This window comes from Babylonia areolata, chromosome 24 (genome assembly GCF_041734735.1).
Source record: "Babylonia areolata isolate BAREFJ2019XMU chromosome 24, ASM4173473v1, whole genome shotgun sequence".
Taxonomy (NCBI): domain Eukaryota; kingdom Metazoa; phylum Mollusca; class Gastropoda; order Neogastropoda; family Buccinidae; genus Babylonia; species Babylonia areolata.
In genome coordinates, this window is record NC_134899.1 from 6,722,466 (window position 1) to 6,738,648 (window position 16,183).

At 43.7% G+C, this 16,183-nt stretch overlaps 1 protein-coding gene across 1 annotated transcript in view; it reads right to left on the minus strand.

Moving 5' to 3' along the window:
* The window catches only part of LOC143298860 (protein diaphanous homolog 2-like), a 58,432-nt gene that overhangs the window by 20,498 nt on the left and 21,751 nt on the right, over positions 1-16,183 (minus strand). Inside the window, exons 11-19 of the mRNA XM_076611860.1 lie at positions 15,454-15,570; positions 13,624-13,742; positions 13,146-13,312; positions 11,615-12,154; positions 10,939-11,053; positions 7,199-7,288; positions 5,525-5,721; positions 2,544-2,630; positions 1,301-1,453 (exon numbers count right to left, since the gene is read on the minus strand). Of these exons, the coding sequence (XP_076467975.1) occupies positions 1,301-1,453; positions 2,544-2,630; positions 5,525-5,721; positions 7,199-7,288; positions 10,939-11,053; positions 11,615-12,154; positions 13,146-13,312; positions 13,624-13,742; positions 15,454-15,570 (1,585 nt within the window). The remainder of the gene's footprint in view (positions 1-1,300; positions 1,454-2,543; positions 2,631-5,524; positions 5,722-7,198; positions 7,289-10,938; positions 11,054-11,614; positions 12,155-13,145; positions 13,313-13,623; positions 13,743-15,453; positions 15,571-16,183) is intronic.

A 16,183-nucleotide genomic window follows, 5' to 3' on the forward strand; every position in this document is an offset into this window, starting at 1 on the left:
CCCAGCCTGACACACTCTTCACAAGTTACACACTGTACCTAACACACATCACCAGCTGTCAATGACACACCCAGCCTGACACACTCTTCACAAGTTACACACTGTACCTAACACACATCACCAGTCGTCAGTGACACGCCCAGCCTGACACACTCTTCACAAGTTACACACTGTACCTAACACACATCACCAGCTGTCAACGACACACCCAGCCTGACACACTCTTCACAAGTTACACACTGTACCTAACACACATCACCAGTCGTCAGTGACACGCCCAGCCTGACACACTCTTCACAAGTTACACACTGTACCTAACACACATCACCAGTCGTCAGTGACACGCCCAGCCTGACACACTCTTCACAAGTTACACACTGTACCTAACACACATCACCAGTCGTCAGTGACACGCCCAGCCTGACACACTCTTCACAAGTTACACACTGTACCTAACACACATCACCAGTCGCATACATGCGCACAGGCACGTGCGCGCGCGCACACACACACACACACACACACAAACCCACGCATCATACTCTACACAAGTGTGAATGGATAATTAAGTGTGTGGAGTTCCAGTCTTTTCTGTGTTGAGGAGGTAAGGTGTGTGATCACCATTAACATGTGACAAGATACATTAAAAGTGGCTACTTTTCATAAGAAATGTATTATCTTGCACCGCACCAGACCATGTTTGGAAAAATCAGTTCACTTTTAGTGTTGAAAGATTAAACAATGCTATATCCAAGAAGCTTGAAAATGAATGTGTAAAATTTTGGAAATAGAAACAAAACAGTTCGTCTAAGTTGGAATTTTACAAGAACACTGTGACAAATTATAAAATTCAACAATATTTAAAAAAATACATCAAATACACAACACAGGAAAGCACTGACTATGTTACAAATCAGCGCCCATGACTTACAAATCGAACAGGGAAGATATAGAAATACACCGAAAGAGCAAAGACTGTAAGAGTTCAGAAGATGAGATTTACCTTTTAGACAATTGTGTAAAATACAATACTTACAGACACAGATTCCTAATCGATAAAATCATCATGTCGTCCAAATGCCAAGCCTAGTGAATTGATCCTTCTAACAGAATTACAGCCAAGGCTGGCAAAATTTGTTCACGAATGTTTCTCTTCTTAATATGCTCATGTTTATGTTTTGTGTCTTATAAACTTTAAGGCTTTAAGACAATAAAAGATATTCTATTCTATTCTATTCACACACACACACACATAAACACACACACACACCACAACCACACCAATTCTCCCCCCTCTGACCTTTGCCAGAAAGCTGATATCGAAGCCGAGGGACCGAGCGTTACGTGAACCCGAGTTGAGGTAGTTGCCGAGGAGCAGAACCAGCTCCAGCAGCTTCACAAAGCGCTCACTCTTCAGCACCTCCTCACACGCCTCAGTAGCTGACACCAAGTCCTGGAGGAGAGAAGAAGAAAAAAAGGGATTTTTTTTTCAAAAATTATGTTTAATCTAAACTACCGTAAAAATCAGGCTATTTTTCTCAGATTACCGATTCCCATCTGGCATTTACAGGAGTACTTGCAAAGTTGAAGCAGCGAGTGTGTGTGTGTGTGTGTGTGTGTGCCGCATCCTGTTTATTTTGAAAAAAATAAGGGAATTTATTCACACATAAGCTGAGGTCATTTATGAGCTGCAAATGTTACACACACACACACACCAAAGACAACAACAAACAACCAAAAACAACAAAAAAAGAGAGCAAAAACATCTCAAAATTAGCCACAGAAAGTGAGAAACTTGATCAACTGCAGTTTGAAAGCTGCACAGTAAGCACTGCATCGTGTTTTCGGCATGATGGAAGCTGTCTGAGGAAGGGCAAACAACTGAATGTTTTGTGTGCATATCGGCGATTTGTAAATTTGAAGGGAAAAAACATCAAAAATGAAGAATCTGAATTCTCAGGCCCAATTCTCTTTCACTTAAGTTTCTGAATAAAACGCAGTTTTTACTATTTCAAAGCATGAGCAGTTTGTCAGTAAATCTGAATGTCACACCCCTGCAGTTTGTCAGTAAATCTGAATGTCACACCCCCTGAAAAAGGAAGACATGGCTGTGGAAAACATCGGGGGAAGTAAAGAAATATAAAAAGAAAGAAAGAAAAGAAAAAGAAAGAAAGAAAGAGGAGAGTGAGAGAGAGAGAGACTGAGACTGAGACATTTTATTCATTTAAGGCCTTGGCCCCATATGAAGAGGGGCAACAACAGTTAATAATCAATACATAGATGAGCACCACAGGTCCTCACAAAATTTATGATACAAGAGATACTCGCAGCTGAAATGCTTTGAACAGATAAAGTGCCAAACTACGAACGATATTTTCATTACTAGAAGCCATCAGTAGACCTAATCGGAACAAACATGGATCTGTATAATACTTCTTTGATAAGAGAGAGAGAGAGAGAGAGAGAGAGAGAGAGAGAGAGAGAGAGAGAGAGAAACAAGGAAAAGGACAGACTAAAGAGGTGCAATCCAAGCGACATCTTACCGGTTTGACATCATCCACCAACTCTGGAAATCTCATCTGGAACAACATGGACTCCAAGCGCTGCTTCACCCGCTTGATGGAACTCATCTGCAATCAGTGTTGACAGAAGACATACACCATAGAACTCATCTGTAATCAGTGTTGACAGAAGACAAACACCATAGAACTCATCTGCAATCAGTAGTTAAGGAAGACATACACCATAGAACTCATCTGCAATTAGTAGTTAAGGAAGACACACACTATATAACTCATCTGCAATCAGTGTTGAAGGAAGACACACACCACAGAACTCATCTGCAATCAGTGTTGAAGGAAGACATACACCACAGAACTCATCTGCAATCAGTGTTGAAGGAAGACACACACCATAGAACTCATCTGCAATCAGTGTTGAAGGAAGACATACACCATATAACTCATCTGCAATCAGTAGTTAAGGAAGACATACACCATAGAACTCATCTGCAATTAGTAGTTAAGGAAGACACACACTATATAACTCATCTGCAATCAGTGTTGAAGGAAGACACACACTATATAACTCATCTGCAATCAGTGTTGAAAGAAGACACACACCACAGAACTCATCTGCAATCAGTGTTGAAGGAAGACACACACTATATAACTCATCTGCAATCAGTGTTGAAGGAAGACACACACCACAGAACTCATCTGCAATCAGTGTTGAAGGAAGACATACACCATAGAACTCATCTGCAGAGTTGAAGGAAGACATACACCATAGAACTCATCTGCAATCAGTGGTGAATGAAGACATACACCATAGAACTCATCTGGACGGGCGCAATAGCCGAGTGGTTAAAGCGTTGGACTGTCAATCTGAGGGTCCCGGGTTCGAATCACGGTGACGGCACCTGGTGGGTAAAGGGTGGAGATTTTTACGATCTCCCAGGTCAACATATGTGCAGACCTGCTAGTGCCTGAACCCCCTTCTTGTGTATATGCAAGCAGAAGATCAAATACGCACGTTAAAGATCCTGTAATCCATGTCAGCGTTCGGTGGGTTATGGAAACAAGAACATACCCAGCATGCACACCCCCGAAAACGGAGTATGGCTGCCTACATGGCGGGGTAAAAACGGTCATACACGTAAAAGCCCACTCGTGTGCATACGAGTGAACGCAGAAGAAGAAGAAGAACTCATCTGCAATCAGTGTTGAAGGAAGACACACACTATATAACTCATCTGCAATCAGTGTTAAAGGAAGACACACACTATATAACTCATCTGCAATCAGTGTTGAAGGAAGACACACACCACAGAACTCATCTGCAATCAGTGTTGAAGGAAGACACACACCACAGAACTCATCTGCAATCAGTGTTGAAGGAAGACACACACCATAGAACTCATCTGTAATCAGTGTTGAAGGAAGACATACACCATAGAACTCATCTGCAATCAGTGGTGAATGAAGACATATACCACCATCAACAACCGTGATGATGTTGAAGAGGATAATTATCTTTCACCATCAGTGACCACAAAGACTTTCACGTCAGCAACATTTTCAGACTTTATTCAATTAATCCTGCAAGTTTCAGTTTCAAGGAGGCATCATTGCATTCAAACAAATCCATATACGCTACACCACATACACATCTGCTAGGCAGACGCTTGACCAGCAGCATAACCTAATGCGCTTTGTCAGGCCTTAAAAGCATGCATATATACATATTTGTGTACCTATCAGAGTGGATTACTTCTACATAATTTCGCTACAGATTAACACTGTCTTTGCCATTGGTTCTTTTTCAGTGCCCCAAGTGCTTGCTGCACATGGGACCTTGATATGTCATCTCATCTGAACGACCAGACGCTCAGTTTGATTTTCCAGTCAAACTTGGGAGAAAGGGCAAGAGCTGGATTCGAACCCAAACCCTCACAGACTCTCTGTATTGGCAGATGAGTGTCTTAATCATTCTACCACGTTCCTCCTTTCACTGCTGCAAACAAAGAGCAACACTGCTTATTTTTCTTTTCTGACTGACTTGCCGAGTTAAGCTTTGCTTGCAAAACACTTTTTAACCACAAACTTCAATGATACAATCACATCAGCTGAACACTTCAGGTACAAAATTCAGTGGTAAATTCAACTTCCCAACCACAAACTCAATGGTAAATAAAGCCCAGCTGAAAACTCCTCAACCATAGATCTCAGTGGTAAATTTAGATTTTCAACTACAAAAGACAACAGTTAATTGAGCCCAGTTCAACACTTCTGAACTAAAAACATTGATTGTGAATTCAGGCCAGCTAAATACTTCCACTCCACAGACCTTGGTGGTGAATTCTAGAGGCCTCAATAGTAAACTCTATAGACCTGAATGCTAAACTCTACAATGCTAAATTCTACAGACCCCAATGCTAAATTCTACAAACCTTGATAGTAAAATCTACAATGGTAAATTCAACAGATCCCAATGCTAAATAAGTCCAGCCATAAACACCTCTGCTAAGGACTCAATTACTTCTCAACAACAGACCATAATCTACAATTTCCATTCCAAAATACAAACTTCTACAACAATTCCACTAAATGAAGGGTAATGCAGACCAGAAAAACGCTCCACAACCACAGTAATATTAATAATAATAAGATGAAGAAGAAGAATTAGCATAATAAGACTTTGATTTATAAAGCGCCTTTCCATGTAAAACATGCTCAACTGCACTGTACATTTTATAAACCAACCTTTAAGATACACATCTAAACATTATACTTAATCAATTGATTGATTGATTGATTCCTTCTTTTTTTTTAATTACATGCGTAACCCTGTACAAACATCCAACCAAACATTCAAACACTAATTCATGTTCATATACACACAAAGTCATCACGCACTACATAACACTCACACACAGCATGCATCACAATAACCAAAATAAAGCACACATCACAATAGTGGAAAACCCTATCACAGCACAGTAAAACAGAGCCTGGCTACGCACCACCACAGCAAACTGCTCAGGCTCGGCCAGTTCGTCGTACTGATCCTTCAGGGTGGCAATCTGGTTCATGGCGTCAGCCTCCGGCATGCTCTTGATGAGCTGCTCCAGGATGTTGCCTGACAGACGCTCCTGGTCACAGGTCATGATCCACCCCCTGATGTCCTTGTACGGCGCCTTCAGCGACCCCAGCAAGATGGCTGGGGGGTTCAACACAAACAGAAAAGTGAGCAACCGCATCATGAAAATCATGTCAACGTTTTCAGGTATGGCTGAGGGGATTTTAACTCTTTCGCCACCATGGCTGACTTGGACTGGACAGTGTACTGCCATAGGCAACTGCAGCTGACATCGTGGGTTCATGTTTAAAAGACCATTTTTCACACTGTAACAAAGCCTGACACCTGCAGCAAGTTTCCCCCACTATAGAACAATCAATAACCTCTAACCCCTGACCAAGTTTGAAGTGAACAAGTTCACTGACTTGTTTTGATATGAACTGGAGCCTGTGACTAAGCGCATCAATTAAGATACTTAGCACAGGGGAGTGTTTTGCACACAGAAACTTGGCGGTGAAAAAGTTAAACAGAAAAGTGAGTAACTGCATCATGAAAATCATGTGTCGACAGTTTCAGGTACAGCTGGGGGATTCAATGCAAACAGAAAAGTGAATAACTGCATCATGAAAATCATGTGTCGACAGTTTCAGGTACGGCTGGGGGATTCAATGCAAACAGAAAAGTGAATAACTGCATCATGAAAATCATGTGTCAACAGTTTCAGTTTCAAATCAATGCAAGGTGACAGATCTATGTATGCTAAACCATATCTGCCGTAAAAAAAAAAAAATAAAAAAAATTTTAATGCAGCAGATGCCTGACCTTCACAGAAATCCACTGCTCTGATCAGGCCTTGAAAGCCTACCCTAGGTTTGTGTAAATATAGTGACATAAGATGAAATAAAATAAAAAGACAAATAAAACAAATTAGTAAATATATAATTTATCATCAACAGGAAGCAGTGAGGTGTACTAACACATGTTGTGAGTGCTGTGTGACAGACCACTGACAGGTGGAACATCCCTGACACAACAGGAAGCAGTGAAGTGTACTGACACAAGTTGTCAGCGCTGTGTGAGAGATCACTGACAGGTGGAGCATCCCTGACACAACAGGAAGCAGTGAAGTGTACTGACAAAAGTTGTCAGTGCTGTGTGAGAGATCACTGACAGGTGGAACATCCCTGACACAACAGGAAGCAGTGAAGTGTACTGACACAAGTTGTCAGTGCTGTGTGACAGACCACAGACAGGTGGAATATCCCTGACACAGTGAAGTGTACTGACACAAGTTGTCAGTGCTGTGTGACAGACCACAGACAGGTGGAATATCCCTGACACAGTGAAGTGTACTGACACAAGTTGTGAGTGCTGTGTGACAGACCACAGACAGGTGGAATATCCCTGACACAGTGAAGTGTACTGACACAAGTTCTGAATGCTGTGTGACAGACCACTGACAGGTGGAATATCCCTGACACAGTGAAGTGTACTGACACAAGTTCTGAATGCTGTGTGACAGACCACTGACAGGTGGAATATCCCTGACACAGTTGTGAATGCTGTGTGACAGACCACTGACAGGTGGAATATCCCTGACACAGTGAAGTGTACTCACACAAGTTCTGTCCAGACTTGGGGTCCAGGATCCTCAGTTCTTTGCCTTTCTTTGTTGGCTTCTGCGTCTCTGCCGTCGTCTCCTTCTTCACTGAAAACACAATGAAATATACACAGGTAAAACAACTGGCTTGTAATGACAACAAACGCGTCATACTATAGACTGAGAAAGGCATATGTGCACAAGCAAGTGGGCACATAGGAGCATGCATGCACACACACACACAGATGCGTCCATGCATGTGTGTGTGTGTGTGTGTGTGTGTGTTTGCGTGTGTGTATCTGTATGAGTGTGCACAGACATTCAAATGCACATACGCATATGTATGAACAGTAGACTACTGATCAGTGCCTGAATTTGCAAAGGTCTAAAAGATAAACTACAATTTTGCTTTTGACAAAAGCAGAATACACACACACACACACACACACACACATATATATATATATATATATATAGAGAGAGAGAGAGAGAGAGAGATGTAAATATAAATATAAATATACGCACACACACACAGTATATGTATTAAAGAATAGAAATAAACTGATTCATCATGGTAAGATGGTTAACATCAGAGACTGACAACTGAAGAATGCAGCTCAAGCCTTATCATAGGTAAAGATCTTTCAGCACACCAGCCGCCGTGGCGAAGTGGTTAGCGTCGCGGACTGACGGCTGGGAGGACGCAGGTTCGAATCCCAGCGGAGGTGGGTTTTTCGGCCCGTGGCCGGCTCCTACCCAGAGTTGAGTGTGCTGTGGGCTTAAATGGGGAGACTGGGACCACACAGTCGAGTGTCATCCACTTCAAGGATGCGTCTTTGGGTGTGTTGCTCTAATTACCTGACCAACACTGCAAGTGTCTGTATCTCTCGGGCCTGGTTAACACCGGGATATCATTATGACAGGAAGCGTAGAGTACAGCTTTGTCACGCAGTCCCAAACCAAAATGGACCTCCATAGCAACATCGTCATCATCATCGTCATCCTCCTCCTCCTTCATCATCATCAATAAAAAACAAAATAGTCTCAAAATCTGTGGCCTTTCATGCCCTGCTCTCATGGTGACCTCAGTTTCGATACCCCTCCACTTCCGTGCTTGGGGTGAGTCCTGTCAATGTCGTCAGTGTCGGCAGATTCATGGGGGGCTGTTGTTTGAGGGACGTGGTGGCGGTCTCCACTCTGGGGGAGACGCTCACTCAGTCTGGCTCCGCGACTAAGCCATTATTGTCGTTAGTAGGGGGCTTAGTAGGTGGTGTCCTAAGTACGTTAAAACAGAACAGGCACCACTGAACACCACCGAAGTGACTCAGCAGCAGTGCAGGGTCTCCTCTGGTGTGTGGCCTCCAGGCGGCCTAACATCGATGGTTCCCTGTGGACTGCCGACGCTGGAACTGCAACGGACGAACCCGGGTGTGGCCGTGTATGGGCGAATCTAAATGAGCGGCGTGGGAGTAATGCCACTGAAACGGCGCAGATGATGGGGCAGCAAAAAAAAAAACAAAAAAAAAAAGATCTTTCAGCACATGGCCGGCTCCTACCCAGAGCTGAGAGTACTGTGGGTTTAAATGGGAAGACTGGGACCACACTGTCAAGGGTCATCCACTTCACAAACAGGTTTTTGGGGAGTGCTGCTTGAATGTCTGAACACTGCAGGTGTCTATATCTCTTGGACCTGGTAAATGTCAGGATGTATTTTGAAAAGAAGCATTAAAAAACCTGGACCTGGTTAATGGCAGGATATATTTGGAAAAGAAGCATTAGAAAAAAACACAACTTGAATCCGGTTTACGGCAGGATATATTTGGAAAAGAAGCATAAAAAACAACAACTTGGACCTGGTTTACACCAGGATATATTTGGAAAAGAAGCATGAAAAAAAAACAAATTGGACCTGGCTTACGCCAGGATATATTTGGAAAAGAAACACAGAGTGCAGACTTGTCACATCAAACCAAACCTGAACAGACCTTCACAGCACTGTCACATCAAACCAAAATCTGAACAGACCTTCACAGCACTGTCACATCATACCAAACCTGAACAGACCTTCACAGCACTGTCACATCAAACCAAACCTGAACAGACCTTCACAGCACTGTCACATCAAACCAAACCTGAACAGACCTTCACAGCCTTGTCACATCAAACCAAACCTGAACAGACCTTCACAGCACTGTCACATCAAACCAAACCTGAACAGACCTTCAAAGCCTTGTCACATCAAACCAAACCTGAACAGACCTTCACAGCACTGTCACATCAAACCAAACCTGAACAGACCTCCACAGCCTTGTCACATCAAACCAAACCTGAACAGACCTTCACAGCACTGTCACATCAAACCAAACCTGAACAGACCTTCACAGCACTGTCACATCAAACCAAACCTGAACACCTTCACAGCACTGTCACATCAAACCAAACCTGAACAGACCTTCACAGCCTTGTCACATCAAACCAAACCTGAACACCTTCACAGCACTGTCACATCAAACCAAACCTGAACACCTTCACAGCACTGTCACATCAAACCAAACCTGAACACCTTCACAGCACTGTCACATCAAACCAAACCTGAACACCTTCACAGCACTGTCACATCAAACCAAACCTGAACACCTTCACAGCACTGTCACATCAAACCAAACCTGAACAGACCTTCACAGACCTGTCACATCAAACCAAACCTGAACAGAACTCCACAGCAACGTCACATCAAACCAAACCTGAACAGAACTCCACAGCAACGTCACATCAAACCAAACCTGAACAGAACTCCACAGCACTGTCACATCATACCAAACCTGAACAGACCTTCACAGCACTGTCACATCAAACCAAACCTGAACAGACCTTCACAGCACTGTCACATCATACCAAACCTGAACACCTTCACAGCACTGTCACATCAAACCAAACCTGAACAGACCTTCACAGCACTGTCACATCAAACCAAACCTGAACAGACCTTCACAGCACTGTCACATCATACCAAACCTGAACACCTTCACAGCATTGTCACATCATACCAAACCTGAATGGACCTTCACAGCAACGTCACCATCATCTTCTTCAAATACAGACAAAAATTACCCAAACTGCACAGGTTTTCATGCCCTGCGCTCAAGGTGACCTCTGTTTCCACTTCCTTTCCACTTCAATGCTTGGGACAAGTTCCTGACACTGGCGTGGGCAGATTCATGAAAGACTGCGAGAGGGACGTGGTGGCATGCACACACTTGGAGGGAATACTCACTCAGTGTGGCTCTGCTTTAAAACCATTGCAGTCTGCCTTTGATGTAAGGCAGTTATTGTCATCAGTAGGGGTTTACCAGGTGGTGAAACTCACTCACTCTGGCTCTGCGATAAAGCCATAGTCTGCCTCTGATGTTAGGTGATTACTGTCATTGGTAGGGGGTTTAACAGTCGGTGTCCTGTGTTTACTGAATCAGAACAGGCAATACTGAATACCACCGCAGTGACTCAGCAACCGTGCAGGCTCTCAGAGTGGCCTACAATGGACGGCTCCCTATGGACTGCCAGCACAGACTAACATGGGTGTGGCTGTTTATGGGGGACTCTGGAAGCATGGAACATGAGTAATGCCACTGAAACGGTGCAATGATGGGGCAGCCAGAAAAAAAAAAGACAAGAAAAAAAAAAAGAGACAGAACAGAAAGAGAACTTAGGCAGCAAATCTTCCACCACAAAATCACACTGTAAGAACCAGCACATCATACCTGGGGCTTTGGTGGAGAACTTTGTTTCCAGGTCTTGGAATATCTCCAGGTCTTCAAACTCAGTTTCGTTGGCTTTGACCCACACAGACTTCTTGTCCAGCTGTTTGGCGTTGAGCTGCACACAAACCAAGCCAGCAAGTGTCTGAAAGAGAAAACCAGCACAGCAACAACACTGCCAACTCCAACTGTGGTGTGGCGGCCTAGAGGTAACTCCTAGAAAGCGAGAGAACCTGAGTGCACTGAATCGAATCCAACACTAAACAGCATTTTCTCCCCATCCACTAGATCATGAGGTAGTCTGGATGCTACTCATTCAAATGAAATGATATACTGAGTTCCTAGAGTGTAGCATGCACATAAAGAACCCACAGCAACAAAAGGGTTGTCCCTGGCTAAATTCTGAGAAAACCACCCACTAGTCAAGAAATTTTTTTTTTAATCATAAAAGGTTGATTAAAATGTTAAGAGAATAAATTCACTCACTTCTCAACTGAACCAAGTAAAACTGACACCATGTTAAGAAGAATAACAAGGAGAAAAACAAGAACAAGAACAAGCAGAAGAAGAACAAGAAAATGAACAATAACATGAACACTAACAAGAAGAACAAGAAGCAGAAGAAGAACAAAGCAGAAGAAGAACAAGAAGCAGAAGGCATGTGGCTGACGGCACAGACCTTGTTCCAGTTAAGTCTCTTGGTGGGGACCTTCACCTGGTACGCCTTCTTCTCCTTCATCCCATGGGGCAGGGAGGGGGCCACTGGGGGTGCGGGGGGCCCTGGAGCTCGGGGGGCACCAGGGGGCGGAGGCGGAGGGGGCGGACCTGACCCAGGAGGGGGCGGTGGGGGGGGAGGAGGCGGGGGTCCTCCACCAGAGAACCCTGGGGGAGGAGGTGGGGGAGGAGGAGGAGGGGGCGGGCCTCCCTGTCCAGGGGGAAGAGGGGGTGGGGGTGGGGGTGGGGGTGGAGGCGGCACCCCCCCTCCTCCAAAACCTGGAAGTGGAGGCGGAGGAGGTGGTGGTGGGGGGGGAGGTGGTGGAGGAGGAGGCACAGGGCCACCACCACCGCCCCCTGTTGCTGATGAAAACGACGGGGGCAGTGGGGGAGGGGGTGGGGGAGGAGGGGGAGGAGGGGCGGAACTGTTGCCGCTCCCTGTGGAAGGTGCTGCAGCTGTTGTTCCCGCCCCACTCGACAGGATTTTGCGTTTCGCCTCCATCACCTGCACAAATGTTGATGTGCTCCGGGATGTAAGACAGCAAAAAATCTTCGATTATCAACATTGTCCATAAACTCAATATCATCTTCTTTTTTTCTTCTGAAGACTCTTTATGCTTCAGCAAAAACGAACTTTAACAAGTCCACTTGACAGCTTATTGAAGTTGTTCACAAAAAAATCATAAAGATTTCAAAGAAGACTTTCCATTATTTTGTTCCTGTTTCAGAATGCATACAAATATATGACAGACAGAATACAACACTCAAAGCCACCAGTTCGTATGTTCCTAGAGAGAGAGTGCTGATCTCAACATGACTAATCTGCACTGTCATTTACAGCATTACTGCAAGCACCTGTCGTAACACTCTCACCCAGTCCCTCTTGCTTTCCTTTGCTCCTCATGTCTCTCCCTCTCTTCACCTGTCTACAAGCACAGCTGCAGAGAATGTGATGACTGGCACAACCACAACAGGTAAACAACCACAAGTGGAGAGGTGATCTAGAAGTAAAGCAGTCACTCAAGAAGTGGGAAAATCTGACCCCACAGGATCAAATCCCACACTTGCCAGTAGTTTCCCCCCCTCCACTGGACCTTGAGTGGTGGTCTAGACACTAGTCATTCCGATGTGATGATACACTGAGGTCTGGTGTGCAGCATGCACTTAGCGCACAGAAAATTCTGAGGAAAAATGCACTCTAATGTATCTGCGTATGTGTACATGTGATTGAAAGCCTGACTGAATACACAGGAAATAAATGACAAATGCCAAAAGGTAGCTATAAGTTGGCCCTGCCCAAGTAGGCACCCGTTGTGCAAATGACTGTGCTAGTAAAGCATTTGGAGTTTGGTCTCTGGCTGAATCGAGGCTCTGTAAGTATCAATGTTGGCAATGACTTCAGGATCCAAGATATACGTAAATGTCCTATCAGTTTAGTCCTTTTCGAGTGCAAGCACTAAAAAGTACATACGTATCAACAATAAACAAATAAACACCTCCTCTTTCAGCTCGGCAATCTGCTGTTCATAGCGGGTGACCTTCTCCTCCAGTCCGGCCACCTTGGCCTCCGACTCCTGTTTGGCCGTCAGGGCCACTTCCAGTTTGGAGTTCGCTTCTTCGATGGCCTGTGTGTCCTCTACCTTGGCTTTCTCTGTCAGGCTGCCTGCAAACACAGATAGGATCACTGCACTTGTCACACCACTGCCCAGCAGGAAAACACACACTCATACACATACACACACACATGCATGCAAGCACATGCTCACAAACACACACACACACATATACACACACATATATACACATGTATGCACACACATACACACACACATGCACACACACATACACACCTACACACACACACACGTGCGCCCACCCAAATGCACGAACACATGTGTACACACACACACACACACACACACACGCACACACACACAGAGAACAGAAAGGACAGATGAAAACAACAAAACTTACTAAGCAAGGGTTCCACATCAATTTCAAATCGTTTGGTGTGACTGAAATCAGGATCCACCCCACTCCTGTGTAGCACAATTTGTGATACACACTCTTCGATCAGCTTGTAGTACTGAGGCCTGCACACACAACATGATTTGTGATAAACACTCCTTGATCAAATTGTAGTACTGAGGCCTGCACACACAACATGATTTGTAATACACACTCTTCAATCGGCTTGTAGTACTGAGGCCTGCACACACAACATGAATTGTGATACACACTCTTCAATCAGCTTGTAGTACTGAGGCCTGCACACACAACATGAATTGTGATACACACTCTTCAATCAGCTTGTAGTACTGAGGCCTGCACACACAACATGATTTGTGATACACACTCTTCGATCAAATTGTAGTACTGAGGCCTGCACACACAACATGATTTGTGATACACACTCTTTGATCAAACTGTAGTACTGAGGTCTGCACACACAGCATGATTTGTGATACACACTCTTCCATCAGCTTGTAGTACTGAGGTCTGCACACACAGCACATACACAATACTTTACTTTCTCCAAAGAGAAAGAAACTTGTGGAGTTAAACACATACAATACACAAGGACCATAGTCACTTGCACTCAAGAATCAGAGTTATTCAATATGCATATGTATAAAAGACATAAAATGCTTTACAGTCGAATTGAAATAAACCACACATACCATAATTACAGCCATATACATACACTAATCACAGTTAAGGAATAAAATACCACACAATAACTAAATAATGATTAAAACATAATACAATAACAGTGTACTTTTCAACAACTGCTTTCTTAAGACATTATTTGGTGCACACATATCCTCTGACACTTTGTATGGTGTCACATGATTAATCATTAATCACGGCTGTTTACTAGTTGAATTGATTTTAAAGTAAAGCTGTATATAGTTTTGTTTGTTTTAAAGCTTTGGAACATTGAAGCATTTGCCTGAAGGAAAAAGGTGCTAATAATTTGCCAGAGTATGGCTGCTGTCGTTTGAAATGCACATGGCTTTAAAAGGTACTCTCACATAGTACAATAACCGCTCTGTCTCATCACTGCACACATTCACGATCTTATTCAACATATTCTTTACATAATTCACTCTTCCAGCACAAATAGTATGGAACAGCATCTTCCTGAACAAAGTGTGTCACTGTTAACCCCTTGGCTGTTGTTGAGAGTACACTGGTCAGTGAAGGGGTGTTGCCAGACTGAGGGTATAGGTCAGGAAGTCGGTACACACTTTATCTGGACTTCCTCCTGTAAGGACTGCATCACTTTAGTTCAGATAAATCAATCACCTCATTCAGAAGTTCAAAAGAAGTCATTTCTTGCGCTTCAAATCCAAGCCACGCTGATCTCATTTCAGTTTCAGCAGTCAAGGAGTTAACATGAAGCAACATGTAATATCAATTTACACCTGTACACTCTCCATGCACATAAGTGAAATCTCAGTATAACTTTACGCAGACGTGGTGTAGTGTATATGGATAAGTCTGTATGCTTCGACACCTTGAAACTGAATCCTGGTTTTGGTTACAGTGCAACGTCTGAAAAGACCATTGCAGTGTGTTGGTTTGCTTTTTTTGCTTTTTTTTTTTTTTGGTTTTGTATTGCTGCTTTTTTTACAAAATAAAGTGAAGAAAAATTTCACTTTTTTGCTTACACAGGTGAGTCACAACCAATCACAAACAGTAAATTCAGGGTTGTGTACGCTCCAGACACCCGGCAAGAGTGGGCACGTCTTCCACCCCCTGCACACCACGCTTTCTGGCCTAGGGGGCAGTTCACATTACCTGGCGAACAGGTCATCACGGATGTAGAGGAGATGTTGCAGGATGGACAGGAAGTAGGGCTCAGCCACTGTGTTCCTCACTGTCTGCAGCAGCAGCCTGAAGCACGCCTCAGGATCACTGGGTCAACGTTAAGTAACGTCTGTTGTGTGAGGAACCCTATAGGTACCATTCTCCAGCATGGAGAACAGATTTCTTTTTGTAAATGTCAGATTAGAAGAAAGAGAAAATATCATAAAACACATACATTCAAATAGAAATAATATATAAATAGGATACACAAAATCAATACATATATCGATAGATATATAGAAAGACAGATATATATATATATATATGTAATGGATATAAAGGTATAGACAGATGGATAGATTGAGAGATAGACATGTGTGTGGAGGAAAAATTGACTAAGACTGGCATTTCTCAAGGGACTTTTGTAACTCATGCCCCACCCATATCCCTCCCCCCAGTGCAAATCAGTTGTTCAAGTCACAAGTTCACCAAGACTGGTTTTGTTGCTGTGTTATCTCCTTCTGATGGAAAACAAAGACACCAGGGCCTGGCCCCACAACCAAACATTTTACTGTCATTAGCAGGGGGCTAAGCAGGTTGTGTCCTAAGCACGTTAAATCAGAACAGGCACGACTGAACACCAGCACACACTTGGCATCCTGAAAAAAAAGAACCCAAGGCAACAAAAGTGTTGTCCTCTCACAAAATTCTGCAGAAAAAA